At 59.7% G+C, this 16,533-nt stretch overlaps 3 protein-coding genes across 8 annotated transcripts in view; 2 read left to right on the top strand and 1 right to left on the bottom strand.

The window, feature by feature from the left end:
• DGKZ (diacylglycerol kinase zeta) overlaps window positions 1-6,273 on the top strand; it is a 38,544-nt gene extending 32,271 nt beyond the window's left edge. For all 4 annotated transcript variants that reach the window (XM_042813644.1, XM_042813643.1, XM_042813642.1 and 1 more), the window contains 6 exons: window positions 112-143; window positions 901-941; window positions 1,190-1,310; window positions 1,828-1,864; window positions 2,050-2,149; window positions 4,367-6,273. In XM_042813644.1, coding sequence (XP_042669578.1) covers window positions 112-143; window positions 901-941; window positions 1,190-1,310; window positions 1,828-1,864; window positions 2,050-2,149; window positions 4,367-4,483 — 448 coding nt within the window. In that variant the 3' untranslated portion in view covers window positions 4,484-6,273. The remainder of the gene's footprint in view (window positions 1-111; window positions 144-900; window positions 942-1,189; window positions 1,311-1,827; window positions 1,865-2,049; window positions 2,150-4,366) is intronic.
• A 1,939-nt stretch (window positions 6,274-8,212) lies between these two features.
• On the top strand, window positions 8,213-9,161 carry MDK (midkine). The gene is made up of 4 exons (XM_042814532.1): window positions 8,213-8,291; window positions 8,367-8,528; window positions 8,602-8,763; window positions 8,868-9,161. The coding sequence occupies exons 1-4, from the start codon at window positions 8,213-8,215 to the stop codon at window positions 8,891-8,893; spliced, it is 429 nt and encodes a 142-aa protein (XP_042670466.1). The 3' UTR covers window positions 8,894-9,161.
• A 482-nt stretch (window positions 9,162-9,643) lies between these two features.
• Window positions 9,644-16,302, bottom strand: CHRM4 (cholinergic receptor muscarinic 4). 3 transcript variants are annotated; one of them, XM_042815005.1, is made up of 3 exons: window positions 16,238-16,302; window positions 12,243-12,284; window positions 9,644-12,129 (listed from the first exon to the last, which is right to left on the bottom strand). In XM_042815005.1, the coding sequence occupies exons 1-3, from the start codon at window positions 16,290-16,292 to the stop codon at window positions 10,652-10,654; spliced, it is 1,575 nt and encodes a 524-aa protein (XP_042670939.1). In that variant the 5' UTR covers window positions 16,293-16,302; the 3' UTR covers window positions 9,644-10,651. The 3 variants fall into 3 exon arrangements, with proteins under 3 accessions (XP_042670939.1, XP_042670940.1, XP_042670938.1); XM_042815006.1 differs by lacking the exon at window positions 12,243-12,284 and having other exon boundaries at window positions 16,238-16,280; XM_042815004.1 differs by lacking the exon at window positions 16,238-16,302 and having other exon boundaries at window positions 12,243-15,173.
• Window positions 16,303-16,533: the final 231 nt, after the last annotated feature.

The raw sequence follows: 16,533 nt of genomic DNA, 5'->3' as shown, positions 1-16,533 counted from the left end.
AAGTGCTACAGGTAGGCATCTCCGAGCTGTTCCTCCACTCACCACGTGCATCTTTCAGGCAATGTGCTGCCCAGGCTGGCAGGGTTAGTTACACCTTCTCTTCTCTTCCAGTGCTGATGCTGAGCTCTGCCTCCTGCACAAAGGTGAGTTCGTCTGTCCTCACTGCAGGCGCCAAGCAGGGCTCTCAATCTGTCTTGCTTCCTCTCCTGAACCATTTTGGGTTCCTGCCATTGCTTTCTGGCCTATCCTTTCTCTGAAGTGCAGCCAGAAGCCCTGCAGCTAATGTGCTAGGTGGGGGCAGGTGACCCCAGAGGCAGGCAGCAGTGACCTGATGATGATTTGTGTAGTGGTCTGGCCAGGTGCTCCCCAACTCTGCAAGCTGCACGCAGAGGGCAGGAAATGGCATGGCAGAGGGGTTAATCCCCCACCTGCAGAGCTGTGTGCTGTTGGCTGGGTTGGGGGCTGTTTCTGCCAGGCCGCAGCAGGAGCTCGGGAGGTGGGAGCACAAGGTCAGGGGCCTCGCTGAACTGAGTAAATGGAAAGAGTTTCCTGGAGCTTGAGCAGAGCTCAGAGCCTAGACGTGTGAGTGACTCACGTTGAGAGGCAACCTAGCTGCTGGCTGACACCCAGATCTGCCCCTTGCTTCCCTGCACACATCTCCCTGGGCCAAGCTCTGGTTGCACTGCCAGGTACATACCTCTCTTCTTCCCTCAGATACCCAAGGGTGCAGGGGTCATGTATAATAAACCTGGCTGCTGTTCACCCTGAAAACAAGGGGCTGGCACCTGGAGGAACTCAGCTAACAGCTTTGGGTCTCTGGTGCCCAACTCTTGGTTCCCCAGGTAGATAAATAGCATCACAAGATGGAGTTTTCTGATCCCAACCCATCTCTCTTTGCAGATGACCTGATAGAAGCTGCCAAGAGCGGTAACTTCAGCAAGGTAGGCACTTCAGCTTTGTGCTTTGACATGCCGCTGCCCTTCAGTGGCTCCTGGTGAGGCCTTTCCTCCATGCAGTGCCCAACCAGGAGCAGAGGGTGAAAACCAGGCAGGCTTCTGGCAAGGAGCCTTGGTCCTCAAAGCTCCTCTTCAGAAACAAGCTGCTGGGCACGCCAGGGATGCGGTGCCAGGACTTGGGGAGTTACAGATGAGAACTGAAACTCATCTGGACCTCTCTGCCAATCCCATAGTTCCAAGAGCTGCACCGGGCTGGAAGAGACCTGATGGTGCGAGACTCCTCTGGCCGAACTGTCCTCCATCACGCCGTCATATCAGGGAGCAAGGACATCGTCAAATACATAATTGAGAATGGTGAGCTGGGCTGCTTCACTGTGGCCAGAATGCCACCCTTAGCAAAGCAGGCTAGCAGCCAACAACACCCGACCCTCTGCGTAGAGGGTCCCTCAGATTTGCTGTATCCTCCCACTGTGACATGGGCTATCCTTAGTATCTTTCTGCCAGTGCTGGGTGCCCTGGGCTGTTATCCGATCCTTGCTGTGACCGTCATGTCTCTGGGAAACATCTCTCAGTGTCATGCTTCTGCTTTCATGGGAGCTGACCTGTTGTTTTTGGCAGCTTCCACTGAAATGCAAGCTGATTTATTTTTATTTGGCTGTTTCTCTGTAATGAATCCACAAGCAACTCTTCTTTCCTTATCTCAGCTGAGGTCAGATGCAGTTGCTAGCCTGAGGGTTTTGGAGCCAAGCCCTTTGTGGGCAGTACAGATAGTAGCCCCTACAGCAGGGTGCAGTCTGCAACTGGGGTGTTGGTAGGCCCACCCCTGCATTGTGGCCTGGTCTCACTTGCCCCGTACTCTTTCTCTCCACAGCCCCTTCAGAAATCCTCGATGCCACAGAGGAGGAGAAGTAAGTTATTTCCTGACATTTGTTACTTGTTGGCCATGGTTTCCAGTCCCCAAGCAGCATCCCCTGGGCTGACCATGGGACAGGCACCTTTTGCAGCCAGGGGGATGTCTCTCATGTGCAGCATTTATCCCCTCTTGGTGTGTTTAGGGGGCACACCTCACATCTTCTTTCTTTCTTTCCCGTAGCGGTGAAACCAGCTTGCACCAGGCTGCAGCTCTACGCCACCGCACTATCTGCCACTACATTGTGGAGGCCGGAGCGTCACTCATGAAGACTGACCTGCAGGTGATGGTGGGAGGACTGGGAGGGATCCTGTTGTGGGGCTGGCAGGAGTTGGGCCGTGCAGGCCCGTCTGAAGAGCAGCTCAAGGGCTGGAGTTTTTGCCATCACGCAGCCTGTACATGGGGAAGGCACCAGGGCTGGGAAGAGAGGAGCCGTTTAGGGTCCCCATGGTGCCGCTCAGCCTGCTCTCAGCAGCAGAGGGGTTAAATTCCCCCCCATCCTTTCACTTCTCTCCATGTTGTTTTATTAAATTAGGAGCGAGGCGCTGGAATGTCTCATCCCTGTCTCCCCCTTCCCACCCTGTGGGGTCACAGCGAGGACAGTCTCGCTGTCGAACTCCCTCCCAGCCGCAGGGCTCCCCCCGCAGAGCCAGGACAGAGCACTGGGGCTCCTCGGGTGAAGCAGAATGTCAGCAGGCGGGTGAGGAGCTCTCGTTCACATACCACATTAATTGAGATGTGTCTTGGTGCCAGGAGCTGCTGCCAGCCCCTGCAGAGCAGTTGCAGGAGGGGGACTAAGGCGGTGTTTTGGTCTGCGAGGTTCCTGACATTGCAGCAGGGAGACGTGGTTGTGTTTGTCTGGCAGAGGAGGTGTAGGAGTGGGTCGAGAAGGTGCAGTCTATGGATCTGGGAAAGGACCCCAACCAGGGGCTGGTTGAGCTTAGGGGCCGCCTCAGACAATGAACAGCCCCTTGCCAGCTGCCAGGGAGATGCTGCATACACAATCTCTGGCTCCTGATCACTCCTTCTTTTTCACATGGTGCCCAGAGGGGTGGCCTGGCAGGATACGTGGCAGGCAGCCATGGGACAAGGTGATTACCCGTGAGGGGAGAGAGCCAGGAGAAGGCAGCTGGGGTGGCACGGCCCTTCTCTGCCCTTTGGGAAGAGCTGTGGGATGCTCTGCCTGATGAACAGCCTCAACCTGCCAGCAAAGAAAGAAGCCCAGCTCAGGAATGACAGCCTGCCCCAGGGAACAGGGCTTGCATGTGCCTGTGTGAGTGCGTGCCTGGCTTTGTAGCTCTTTGGGGACCCACCTGCTCATGGTGCTGACCTTGTTTAGCCCCAGGTTACAGCCTGCCTGCACAGGCAAGAACCAGCCTCCACAGAAACTCTGCTGTAGAACCTTTGGCAGACCTATATGTAGCACAGCTGGGGACAGCATGGTCGTGCACTCACAACCCTGAGGGAGGCTGGCCCTTATCAGGTAGCGCACATCAGCCTGTCTGTGCAGAGGGGCCCTGGCAGCTCCAGTTTCAGGCTGCAGATCCAGGCAGGAGGTGGTGCTGGACCAAGGCTTCTGCAGGGGGATGAGGAAGAAACTCTATTCCTCCTTTTTTTTCTTCTTTGTTCAATGCTTGCTTAGATTCAGTGGCTGCAGAGCGGAGGCCCCCAAGGAGAGCCAAGCAGTGAGGCATACAACAGCCTCTAGCCCCCTGCATGCTCAGCACTTCTTGGCATGCCATAGTGTGCGTATGCATGATAGGTTTCTTGGTGGCTGCATGCCTGGCAGCAAGTACAGGAGTGTCCCAGGAGTTTCTGTGCGAGTGTGCAAGAGAAAAATGTGCCTGTGGGTGCCCCCTTTGCAGTCCCACTCTAGTGCATCTTTGCAGTGGGATGTGCTCAAGCTTTTGTTCACGACCGTACCCACACAGCGGAGGCTCCTAGAGCCTGACCATTGTTCACAGTGAAGAAATTCGTCTGTGGGTTGTCATGGGGACCCCTGCACCCCACTCAGTCACCGTGGTCCTGCTGTGTGCCGTGAGATGAGCTGGGCAGCATCGCTTCCCTTCGGGGGCCGCTTTTCAATGGCAGCGGCAGAGTGCCAGGTTTCCGTGGCCTCTCTCAGCAGAGGGTTTGTTCGGCACTGTGGAGCCCAGGCATTAATGAGAAGGAGCGAGGGGCAGGCAGAGGGAGGGGGAGAGGAGACGTAGCGGCGAGCCGTTAACAGATTTGCTTTTTATGGAGTGCGGGAGTTCATTAGTGGACACAGTCCAGATGGCTGCAATAAGCTGGTGAAATGCGATCCTCCTGCGGGAGCAGGAGCACTGGTGAGGCTGCAAGAGGGAAGGGGGGTTGGTATTCTCGGGCATTCCCCAGACATACCCCTCATTCCTCACCCTCTCCCTCCTGCCTCGACAGCGCCGGGGAAAAGCGTGTCATGGGGAGCAGCCTTTGTCTCCTCCGGTGCTCAGCGCACTGATGTGTTACCTTCCCTCTGCAGGGAGACACCCCTAAGCACAGGGCTGAGAAAGCCAATGACCCCGACCTGGCTGCCTACCTCGAGAATCGACAGCACTACCAGATGATCCAGCGGGAGGACCAGGAGACAGCTGTGTAGCGCTCAGCGTGCCTTAGCCCAACCAGCTTGGGCAGGACGAGCAGAGGGCGGCACCTGGCAGAGCTGTGAGTCTGGCCCAGCCCTCCTTATGTGTCAGCCCAGTCGCTGGAGGAGATGGAGACAGCAGGGCTGTGCCCCAGGTTGGGCTGAGACGCTGTTTATGAGGACAGTGGGTATTTGGGACTTGAAGCCCTGCTCTTTGTGTGTCCCCCTTTGCCTCTCATCAACCATGTTCCCCGCTCCAGATGGGCTCCATCCCAGAGCCCCACTGGGGCAGGCAGGGATGTAGCAATCTGTCACCCTCACACAGGGGAGCAGTGGTAGTGCCCCCAGCAGGTTCTTACCTATGACCTGTGCAGGACACCATTGCTCACCCCTCTGCCTGCTAGTGGTAACGCTCCATTAGGCACTTCACCTTGTCCAGAAGAAGCACCATGATGTACTGCCTCCAAGTCCTGTTCTCTCTTGTTGGCCTGGGACTGTCCTTGGGCTCTGTGGCAGGAGAAAAGTTCCCTGTGTTAGAGAATGTGTACCCACCCCTTCCTCAGAGCATCTGGGACTGGCACAGCTGGATGCGGGGCAGTTGCTTTCAGTGCTGGGCCTGTGCTGCTCTCAGGGATCTCCCCGTGCTCCCAAACTATGCGACCGCTGCATATGGCTTCTGCCATCCCCACAAATCAGACTCAGGGTCCTGCAGGGAATCCTTGGAGGTCCCCCAGCCCAGGCACAAGCTCCCTGGGCAGGCTGCCAGCAGGCTGCCAGCACACCTCCACAGGTTTTAGCAGAAAGAGGGATTTGGATGCATAGGAAGCATCAGGATCCCCAGCCCCGAGTCATGCATGTGACAGGATGGCATTTGGGGCACCATCTGCCACGGGACACGAGGCACCGTCTGCCCTGCAGAGGCCGTGAGTGCTGAGGTAGCACAGCAGCCCTCATGCATGCACTTTTTGCAGAGCAGCAGTCCCTGGCTGCAGGGTGCCGGCAGAGGGGGAGGGCAGACGACTGTTGGCATTGGTGCATTCAAGCGGGAGGTGTGTGCAAAGCGGGTCTGGGTTGCAGCGTACAGGTGGGGTCCCAGGAGAAGAGGCCGGGGCATCCCCAGTGTGCACTTGCACCTGACTGTGGCTGTGCTGGGTGACACTGCTCACATCCCCACAAATACTGAAGAAAAAAACATATCATGACACCACAGAGAACCACAATGCTGATCAGGCTTTAGGTTGGGGCAGAGTTACCTTTGAGGCTATGGGGCAGCCGGACCAGAGCAGCACGAGGCTGGTGCTGGGGTTCACTGATTAATATCATCGCTGTTCCGATGGCGATGCTCCAGCAGCACCAGGAGTTCCCATCAGCGCTGCTCACTCGTGGACAAACGCTGTCATGTTCCCAAAGGTGCAGACTGCTGCCCCAGCTAGGGTCCAGCTCCCCCTTCTCCCCAGTTTGTACATCCCCGTTTTTGTACAGGTAGTTCAGAGACACACTGTCCCCCTCCCCGCCAGGCCCCACACGTGAGCTGAGTTGCTGTGCAATTCTGAGCCTGGCTGCTGTGTAGGCAGAGGCGGAGGGGTGTTGGTAGCCCTGCCCGCATGGGGCAGGGGTTCTGTGCAATACCCAGTTCGGTGTTCCCAGACGCTGTGGTAGGACTGTATTTTTGTAACTCTGTGAGTGCCCGCTCTAGCAGGCCCGGGGCCTGGCGTGAGCCCGCGCTCCCATCGCTTTTTGACTTTTGACTGTTTGGATGTTGTTGTTTCTTGCTATTGAAATAAAAAAAAAAGTGGATGTTTTAATTCTTTCCGCTGCGGTGGGCGTGGGGTGGGTGACACGTGGCTGGGGTGAGCCAGGTTGGGCCTCAGCCTCTGGGGCAGCGCAGGGCACCGGCACTGCAGGGATGCAGTGTGGGATCAGCTGCAGCAGGAAGGCTGCTGCCCGCTTACAAGAGCGAAGGATGAGGAAGGCTGCTGCCTCTTGGGATACCTGCACCAGCACCACCAATCCTGCAGCTTCACAGAGGGCAGGTAACCAACCCACACGCTGTGCGATTGCGGTGTTTGTCGCACTTGCTCTCTCCCTCTTTTCCCTCCTTCCTTTAGTGTGAGACCCCTTCCTGCAAACGCAGCCCCCTGCTGCCGGTTGGGGCCGCAGGAACCACTTCCCGCTCCGCACAGCCCCGTTGTATCCGAGGCTCCGTGCTCGGGCACTCCTCACCCCCATCCCCCGGCTGCCTGCCGTTTGTGATTCCTGGCGCCGAAGCAGCTCCCAGGAGCCCGCAGCCCACTCCCAGCGACCTTCCTTCTGGGGAAGGGGCACAAAATGGCTCAGCTGCCCACCTCAGCCCCTTCTTCCGGCCGCCGTGGCCGGGGGCTGGAGGAGAGCTTCGCGTTAGCCCTGCTCGCCCGTGGGGAGAGATGGTGGTGAATCCGTCCATGAGGGCAGAGGGCGAAGGAGGCACCGACGGGGCTCCGCCTGCGATCCGCAGAGCCCCGGGACTCAGCGCCGAAGGGCTCTCGGAGCCCCGGGCCGCTCTGCAACGCTCGCACGCGGGTACAGAGGAACGCAACGACGGCCTCGTAGGGGCTCGAGCCCCCGACAGCCGAGCCGAACCGCGCGGCCCCTCCCCGCTGAGCAGCTCCCCCAGCCCCAGGGGCCGCCCCTCGGCCCGCCGCCAGCCTTTGTGGCTGGCCGTGCTGCCGGGGGGCAGAGGAGGGGCTTGCACGGGGAGTTTGGGCTCCGACCACCTCGGGCTGCCGGCGGGGCCCGACGTCAGGGGCCGCTGTGCTGCGCTGCGCGGGGCTCCGCACGCGGCCGCCACACAAAAGGCAACGGCGCCGCTCCGCGCCGCAGGTGATTGGGGGGGTGGGGGCACACGGAGCTCCGCAGGCGCACCCCCTGCCCCGCCGAGGGAAGGGGCTCGGGGGGCGCCGGGGTTCCCGCGGGGCAGGGCGGGGGCCACCCCCTCTCAGCTCCACGGGGGAGCGGGGCGCACCCTGAGGGTGGGGAGGGGGTGCGGGAACGTTTCTGGGAGCGGGGGGGGGCGGCGCCGTGCGGGGCTCGCGGCGAGGGGCGGCGGAGGGATGGGTGCGGAAAGGCTCCCCGAAGAACCTGGCCTTGGGGGAGACGGAGGGGGCCCGGAGCCCCCAGCGCTCTCGGCCAGGCCGACGGGTGCCGGGGGGCGGGAGCGGGGCACTGTGCCCAGGAAGGGCCGGGGCTCCTCTTTTAAAGCATCACCTGGCGCGTCCTTCGGCTCTGATGCGGGGTCAGTCCGCGCGGGGCAGCGAGGAAGGATGGGGACGGGGCCGGGCCGGGGCGAGGGGGACTGGCGGTGGAAGGTTGCGTTCCGTGCGCCGGGACTGCTTCCAGCGAAGGGGGCAGCGCTCAGCACTCAGAGCTGGGTGCACGCGTGCACATGTATGAGCGCTTACGCGTGTACACGCACTCACCCGCCCGGCAAACGCACGGAGGTGCGCTGGGAGCCGCGGTGCCGGCAGTGGGCGCCGCTCTCCCATTAAAGCGCTCCTCGAGCTCCCACGTTGCGCCTATCCGTCTGTGCGAACTCCGCTGGCTCTGCTCCAGGCCCCTCGCGGCAGGGGGTTCGCTTTCCATGCCTTTCTTCCCCCCTCCGCCCCTGGATTCCGCGGGGGCCGGGCCGAGGCACCGTGGCAGCCCCTGTGCTCCTGGGGCCCGGGGCGATGCGCGGTGCCCATCCCTCCCTTTCCCGCTCCAGGCAGGATGCAGCCCCGGGGCCTCCTCCTCCTCTTGGCACTGCTGCTGCTGGCGGCCACCGCCGAGGCTGCCAAAGCCAAGAAAGGTGAGCGGGCGCCCGGGTGGGCACGGGGAGGTCTGGGTGTGCCGCCCCATCTCCCAGCCACCATCTCCCTTGCAGAGAAGGCAAAGAAGGAGGGTTCCGAGTGCCAGGACTGGCGCTGGGGGCCCTGCGTCCCCAACAGCAAGGACTGCGGCTTGGGCTACCGCGAGGGCACCTGCGGCGATGAGAGCAGGAAGCTCAAGTGCAAGATCCCCTGCAACTGGAAGAAGAAGTTTGGAGGTGTGAAGGTGGCTGTGGGGGGACTGGGGCTGCGTTGGGGCCACACGTTCCTAATGCCTCTCCCTTCCTGCAGCTGACTGCAAGTACAAGTTTGAGAGCTGGGGAGGGTGCAGTGCACAGACGGGTGTGAAAACACGCTCAGGCATCCTGAAGAAAGCGCTGTACAACGCCCAGTGTGAGGAGGTGGTCTATGTGAGCAAGCCCTGCGCCGCCAAGATGAAGGCCAAGGCCAAAGGTGAGTCCTCAGCTCCCCCAGGCAGCGCTCAGGGTCAGAGCTGGTCAGGGAGCTGCTGGTGGTTGCAATAATGCTAACATATCTTCCATGGTCATTGGGTGCAGCTAAGAAGGGCAAGGGGAAGGACTAGAGTGGGGTGGACGATGTCCTCATCGGTCCCGGACACATGTGCCTCTCCCACCACAAGGAGCCACACTCCAGCCGCCTTCCTCTCCTCCTCCTCTTCCTCCTCCTCTCCCCACCTCCTCTGCCACCGAGATGCCTTGTTTAATCGTTAGTTTTGTTGAGAGCAGACCAACTGGCCCTGGGAAGCTGCTGCCACTGCCCTGGGGGCTGCTGCAGCCACACTGACCATTGCTTTGAGTGGTGCCGACTGGATGCTCTCACCTCTTTTGGGAAATGGGTTTTGGTTTCTTTTCCAATAAAATTTTTAAAAAAACATAACTGAGTCAGATCCTGCCTGACATCCCTGTGCAGCGGTGCAGGGCTGGGACCCCAGGAGAGGAAGGGGATCTGGCCCTTCACCTTCACATCCGTCTCTGCTCAGAGTGATGCTATGGGGAGTCGGTGCCGGCATGGGGTTCGTAGCACCACCAGGGTGTCTGCCAATCTCCTGGGACCAGAGGGAGCGGAGCAGTTACTGTGTGCCTGGGGACAGCAGCCTGGGTGCCACCCACATCAGCCCCACAGCAGCACCTCATCTCAGCAGCACTTCAGGCTGCTGCCCTCTTCTTGCTCCCACCCCTGTCCTGCGGTGGGTGACAAAGGCGCATACAGGAATGTTACCGTGAACAATCTGCATCTGCACTCACTGTCCCTATTAGGGCCCATGGGATGCTGAGGACAACACCACATGGAATCCTCAACCTGTGGCCTTTGGTTTCTGGTCCGAGGTCTTTATTTGCTGGGGGTCAGCTGTAGCTGTAACACTTCTCCGAAACCCAACACCAACCCGCCAGGCAATGTGGGTAATGCTATGTCAGGATCCTAAAGGCAGCGGCAGTGAGGGGGGCAGGGCAGCCCTTCTCCAGGTTGCACGGCATTGCCCTGGCATGGAGTGAGACAGACAAACAGACATGGCAGTGTCCCCACATTTCAGCAGAGCCCCAGCCTTGGCAGAAGTGAGGCAACAGCACGATGGGGCCTGGGCTGCACGCACGGGGCCAGGAGGGGCTGGTGGGACCCCACATGCTGAGGACTCTGCAACAGCAGAGGTTGTGGGGTTACGTCCATTTACAAAGCTCAGCGGTCATCTCCTGTGTCCTCCCTGGGGCCACCGTGGTGGGACAATGTCCCACACTGTCCCCACAGGTCCCTAGGCCAGGAGGTGACATTGAGACAAGGAGGGAGCTCAGCACTGCTGCTTGGACACAGCCCCAACCTCATGAGTGGACAGTCCGAGGGCCTTCTGTGCGCACACCTAAGCCATCCAAGTCCAAAGTGGCTGGCAAAATTTGGGCCCGCCTGTTTCTTTTCATCTTGGGTAATAAATAGTCTACAAGGCTATTGAAAGCACCCAGCGTTAGGCTGTTTGTGTGCAAACAAGCTCGGACAGCCGGGAGACAGTCAGCCACAGGGAGAAGAGGCAGCCAGTCTGATGAGGAGTACTGATGCCTGTCGGCCAATACATCCAGGACAGGAGCTGGGAGGGCTCTGGTTAGCACATCTGGCCTCAGCTCGCCTTCCTCCCCATCCCTTCAGTGAGTCCCTGGGCTCAGGATGTGCTGCAGCTCAGAGGTGCCGTGGACTTTTGTCAGCACTATAGGGCACCACCTGCCAGCACTTCGCAGTCTGCGCTTCTGTGAGAGGGAGCAGAGGACCTCTCCAGGTGAATGAGACGAAGGGGAGGACTGCCGTAACGTTGCTGAAGTGGTCCCTGAGCACCAGCTTACCTGGCCGTGCCAATGTTCCTGTACTGGCACATGAGGAGGTGCTTAAAGGTTTTCTTGAACGTGGCATTACAGAGGGCATAGCAGGCTGGGTTGATGGTGCTGTTGACGTAGCAGAGCCAGTAGCCGATGGACCACACGGTTTCCGGAACGCAGGTCTCGCAGAAGGTGTTAATGAGGACCATCACGTTGTAAGGAGTCCATGTGAGTATGAAGGCTAGCAGAATGGCAAATATGGTCCGGGTGACCTTCTTCTCCCGGGCTGCCATCTGGCGCTTCTTCCGCACTTGGCTCCTGGCGATGCTGGCAAACTTCCTGGCGACATTGGCAGGGCGGCTGTTGGACAGGGAGTTGTGGTCAGAGGCTCCTGCCTTAGCTGGGACGATCTCGATGGCGGTGACACATTCGGTCCCAGTCTGCTTGGTGACGATTTTTATCTTGGACCACTTGGAAGTCGGGTTCACCCGAGGATGGGAGGGGCTCTGTCCTTGTCCTGCTGGCGAGATTTCCGTTGTGGGCTTGTCTTTGGTGGTCTGGGTCATGCTGACTGTGCTGGACTCATTGGAGGTCTCCTTCTCCTCCTGCTGGCCAGCGGCCTCTGTCTGTGCAGAGGGCTGGTCATCCACCTTCCCATTCCTCACCTCCTCCTTCACCTCCACGGCCCTCTTGGGGGAGTTATTGTTGTTCTGTTTGACTGGGGGAGCCTTGAAGAAGCTGAGGGACTTGCCTTTCCTCTCTTTCCTGCTTTCGGGCTTGTGTCTCCTCACCCTGCTCCTGCTGGCCAGCGAGATGTGGATGTACAGCACTGTCATGATGACCACGGGCAGGTAGAAAGCAGCGATGGCCGTGCCGAAGGTCACCGCCGGGTTGGAGAGGAACTGGATGTAGCATTCCCTCTCGTGGACTGTCCTCTTGCCCACAATGAACTGCCAGAACAAGATGGCAGGGGCCCAGAGAATGAAGGACAATATCCAGGCGGCTGCGATCATGAGCCCCGCCATCTTGGTGGTCCTCCTGGCCGGGTACGTCAGGGGCTTAGTGACACAGAAGTACCGGTCAAAGCTGATGATGAGTAAGTTCATGACTGAGGCGTTGCTCACCACATAGTCCAGGGCCAGCCACAGGTCACAAACCACGGCCCCCAGTGGCCAGTAGCCTTTGATGATGTAGACCGTGTAGAGGTTCATGGAGAAGACTCCGATGATGAGGTCGGCGCAGGCCAGGCTGAAGAGGAAGTAGTTGTTGACAGTCTGCAGTTGGCGGTTCACCTTGATGGACAGCATCACCAGGATGTTCCCCACCACGGTGACGAGGCTGAGCGAGCCGGTGACCGTGGCGATGAAAACCAGCTCCACCGTCTTGTAGTTGGTGGGGGGCTGGATGGCCACCTCGGAGCGGTTGCTGAGGGTGACGTTGTCGTAGGTCAGGTTGGCCATCTTCGCCTGCCAGGGCTGTGCCGAGAGGTTGTGCATGGGGTCTGCAAGGAGAATGGAGACAGAAAGGAAGAACATCACACGTGGCGGTCCATGCGTCTGTCCAGCGTGGCTGTGAGCCCTGGGAAAGGGCCGTGCCATGGCTCTTCGTGCTCACCTGTATCTCTGGCAGCAAAAAGCTCCTTCTGGAAGAGGAAATCTGGGACAGGGAAAACAGCAAATTTTGTTACAGCTTCAGCCCAAAGATGCCCGTGTGAATCCCACAGCATCTTACTGGGCACTGGTCTGGCCTGTCTTCCAGCTGGGCTGAGGCCCAGGGCTCAGACAGGCTTCAGTTTCAGGGTAATTAGCCTCAGATGGGTTCACAGCCCAGCCCTGGCAGGTGTGGGAGATAATGGGCAGACAGCCTGCATTCATGGAAACCTAGATGTCTGTAGCTGAACCCCGCGGTGATGAGTGAGAGGAGAGTGGTCTTAAAAATAATCAGTGCAATGAGGGAGCATTTCCCAGAAGAGGAAAGAAATGGAAGTGCTGGGTGGGCAGGGCAGGGAAGCTGATCTTCCTCTCCAGTACAGCTCCAGCCCCTAAGTCTGCTTTAAAAAAAAACAACAACAACACAAAACTGTCTTTCTTTTCTACTAAGATAAGATTGCTGTGTTAAGTTTTTTGTTTGTTTTGTTTCCACTAAGTTTATAGACCAGCATCCCCCTCTAAGTGCATTTAATGGCATGGCAGAGGCTTGCACTCTCAGTTGCCCAAAGTAAAATGGAAGTGCAGCTCATCCCCCTGCGCAGCTCACGAGGAGGGAACAGGAGAAGCTCGATCCAAACGTCCGTGGATGCCACCCAGAGGTCAGGCTGCAAACTTCTGGGTTGAAAAAGGAAAAAGTGGATCCTCGGGATGGATTACCGTAACGGGCGATTTGAAAGCGGCGGCTGGCTCTTTTCAGCCATGCCCGGCCCGTCGGCCGGAGCCCGTGGGACATCTCACTGCGATTCCGATGCTGATGCCCACACATCCCCAGACACCAGCCGGATCTCGGCCCTGCACACTGTCCTTTGCCGGCAGCACTCAGCCCCAGGCCCGCCCTCACCATCCTCTTGCAGCAACCTCTCCCCGGGACTCCCACACCCCTCCTTCCTGCAGCGCTTGGGATGCGTGGGGCTTTCGGCAGAGCCTGGGACGGAGCTACACTTTTGCTGCCTACTGTTTGAATGCTACCTGCCTTAGCGGGATGCTCTCGGTCTTCTATAGCTCTGGGCTGGAGCTCTGACAGCAGCCAGTGCAGATATGGTGGGGAGAGGGGAGAGCAGCAGGAGGGGAAAGAGGGAAAGGCTGAAAGGACCACAGCAACAGGTGTCTGTCCCACAGCAGCTGCGCCCTCCTTGAGTCTGGGATCAAACACCTGTGGGAGAGACAGGGACTGGGGGGAGAGAGCATCAGGAACAGGTTGGGACTGAAACCAAGGCAGCTGTGGGGGAGCAGGGATCGCAGTTGCCCTGCTTGCTGCTTTCAGCCCTGCCTGGACAGACTCCACAAGGCACTTGTCCCGTCCCTTTCATCCCATCCTGCTCCATCCCATCCCATCCTGTCCCAGTAGCCCCGCTCCCAGCCGAGGAGGCATGGGGAAGCTCAGGGTCCAGGCGCCAAGCTGCCACTCGGGATCCGCCCTGTGACCTGGACATGGACATCATGTTTGCACAAAGTGATGTTTTCCGCTCTTGGCGTTGCACAACCGAAACCTCAGAGTTTCCCACAGCCCAATCAGCCCAGCGCTGCTGGACCCATACCAAGGCAGCGTTAACCCTTAGTGCTACAGGAACAGTCAGCTCCTGCCATGTGTATCTCGGCCCAACCTCATGCTTTGACCCCTCTCTCCTCCAGGTGCATGTAGCTTGGTGCCCTGAGGTGCCACCACTGCCATGCCCGGCTGGCACTCAGGCAGTGCCAATGCTTGCTGCTGTTGTGCCCTTTGAGGAGCCGCAAAATGCATTAAGGCCATCATGGGCAGTAGAAGGGTCACCTTTCTACATCTCCAGCATTTGGCTTCCAAGCACTGCCCACTCTGCCTGCAGCACTCAGCAGCACTGGGGCAGCCTGCCCACTGCGCAGGGCTCTGCCTTTAAAGGCCAGGCTGCTGCTGCCCCTCCTGCCGGCTGACCGATGGAGCTCCTCTGCCGGGCTCTTGAGGCTGAGCAAACAGCTGCCACGGCTCCTGCATTCCCCCGGCCCCTCTGCGTCACGGCAGCAGCACAGGGTCAAGGCAGCTCTGCTTGGAATGCCAACTCCAGGCACGCTTCAGTGAGCTCACAGATGCCGGTGCGAAGGAGCTCCAGCAGTGCTCGGGTGCTGAGTGTCCCCATCGCTTGGGGCTGGCGCTGGTGCTGGCAAAGGCTGAGGAGTGGGGATGGAGGTGCGAGGGGATGCAAACAGGAATGGCTCAGTGCAAAATCCTTCTGTCTTACTGCCCCAGCACACGCCTTGTGGCTTCCGAAGCTGTCCTTTAACTGCGCAGCTCAAGAGCCAGTGTGGATGGATGCTGAAACACAAGCAAACCTCCCTTGGGTTGATGGAGAACAAGAGGGGCACATCCCCACGGCTAACAGAGGATAGATAATGCCCTTTAATGGGCATTTTGGGGCATCAAGGGGCAGCGGGGCTGTTTGGGCTCTGAACCTCCTGCCATGTTTGTGTGTACATGGGCAGGTGAGCCATGTTGGTGCCGAAGGCGGCACCCGCTGCAAACAGCTCCCATTTCCTCTGCTGCCACTCTCCCCCCATCCCTCAGCCCTGCAGTACCCACTTGCCCTTGGCACTGCTGGCTGTGTCTCAGCATGTCGAGGGACAGCAGCTCCAGGGCTGAGGCCTGCTGGGTGCTGCTGGGCACTGCTGGGCACTGCTGCTCCTCCTCATCTCGTTATTTTTATTACCCGACTTTGACTGTGTTTTCCTGGGGAGATGTTTGTCATTTTCATTAGAAACAACAAACAAACAAAGAATAAAGCAAAAAAAACCACAACCACGACAAAAACTGATATCAATAGGATCCTCGTGGGGACAGTTTAAAGAGAAAAACCACGCTCCTCCTGCAAACTCAGAGTAATTGGATGATGGCATTAATTAATCATTTCAGTTCATTTCTCTTCTATGAAAGAACACAGACTGACCTGCCGCCGCGGGCACGGCGTGTGGCTGAGCACACCAAGCTGATGGTGCCCCTCCTGTGTGCCCCTGCCCAGCAGATGCAGGGCACAACGCGGGGCCATGTGGCTGTTCTTTGGGCTGCCCGTGAGGGTGACACAGCCGCAGCCCTGGGCTGTGTGGCAGCAACGCGGCTGGGGAACGGCAGGTGCCCAAGCGCCAGGCGCTGGAAATAGCAATGCTCAGAGCATCCCACCGCTGCTCAGGGTCCCAGTAAGAGCCCAGAGCTGCTGCTCTGCAGCTGGGGAAGCAACGCTCCAACCATGGTGTTGGCAAGTAGCAAGTCGAAATCACGGCCACAGTGAAGTCAGAGGGCTTGAGACCGAGGAAGGACAGAACCTGGTGCTGCACTGATTTGAGAATATGCCAAGGGCCGTTCCTCTGTTTGAAGCCAATGTCATTATTTTGGGAACGAGGTGTGTGCGGCTGCCCGACCCATCGGCCGCAGGCAGCTGTATGCGATGCGCGGCCCGGGGGAAGCACTGCCCTTCGCAGCACGGGGCTCTGCGCAGCGCGGCGCGTCCCGGGTAGGGAGGAACAAAGTAGCGAAAGAGAGGGCATCTCGTCCCAAAACCAGGGGGAAGCAAAGGCGGAAACGCACGTAGCGTCCTGCCTGGGAGACAAATCTTCGTCCAGGAGGAGGTACTGGGGAAGCGAACGCTCCCGGAGCCGCGGGACGGAGCACGGCGGGCACAGACCGCGGAGCGGCGCCGCCCGGACGGAGCCGCCGCCGGGTGCAGCCCTGCACCGCTCCGCTCCCCCCGGGCCAGGAAACGACGGCGGTTCCCGCTGCGGAGGGCCACTCCGGGGGCACCCAGGAAAGTTGGATGAGAGACCCCCACGATTCCCGAGCGCTCCCCCGCCCGGCACCGCGCACCCCGACGCGTGACCCATCATCTCCCCGGATCCCAACGGAGAGACCCTCGGTACCCCCGGCCCCGCGGCACTCACCGGGCAGCCCCCAGGGCGCGCCGTCGCCCGCGGCCGAGCGGTTCTCAGCGGCCATGGTGCAGCGCCGAGAGCTCCGCCGCGCCGTCGGGGGCTCCGGCACGCATGGCCCCGGCCGGCACCCGGCTCCCGGCGGCGCCGTGCGGCGGAGGGCGGGGAGGGGCGGGGGGAGGGGGAGGACCCGGCTCTGCCGGCCCGGCCCGGTCCCCCCCTCCCAACATCTCCTCCCCGCCCCCTCCCTCTCCCGCCCCCAGATGTGCCGCCCCCAGTCCGATCTCATCAACACCACGCCCCTATGT

This window comes from Centrocercus urophasianus, unplaced genomic scaffold (assembly GCF_019232065.1).
Source record: "Centrocercus urophasianus isolate 14NV4802_14NV808 unplaced genomic scaffold, USGS_Curo_1.0 seq_14, whole genome shotgun sequence".
NCBI classification, from domain to species: Eukaryota; Metazoa; Chordata; class Aves; order Galliformes; family Phasianidae; genus Centrocercus; species Centrocercus urophasianus.
The sequence above is the reverse complement of the archived record's forward strand: the minus strand, read 5'-3'. Positions and strand labels throughout refer to the sequence as shown.

What these genes read in the sequence shown, in the direction of transcription:
- MDK (XM_042814532.1), top strand. Translation starts at nt 8,213, where the DNA reads ATGCAGCCCCGGGGCCTCCTCCTCCTCTTGGCACTGCTGCTGCTGGCG. An exon ending in GGCTGCCAAAGCCAAGAAAG is followed by an intron (nt 8,292 to 8,366) that starts GTGAGCGGGCGC and finishes TCTCCCTTGCAG; the next exon opens with AGAAGGCAAAGAAGGAGGGT. An exon ending in GATGAAGGCCAAGGCCAAAG is followed by an intron (nt 8,764 to 8,867) that starts GTGAGTCCTCAG and finishes CATTGGGTGCAG; the next exon opens with CTAAGAAGGGCAAGGGGAAG.
- CHRM4 (XM_042815004.1), bottom strand. Translation starts at nt 12,354, where the DNA reads ATGCTGTGGGATTCACACGGGCATCTTTGGGCTGAAGCTGTAACAAAA. An exon ending in TTTTGCTGCCAGAGATACAG is followed by an intron (nt 12,130 to 12,242) that starts GTGAGCACGAAG and finishes TTCTCCTTGCAG; the next exon opens with ACCCCATGCACAACCTCTCG.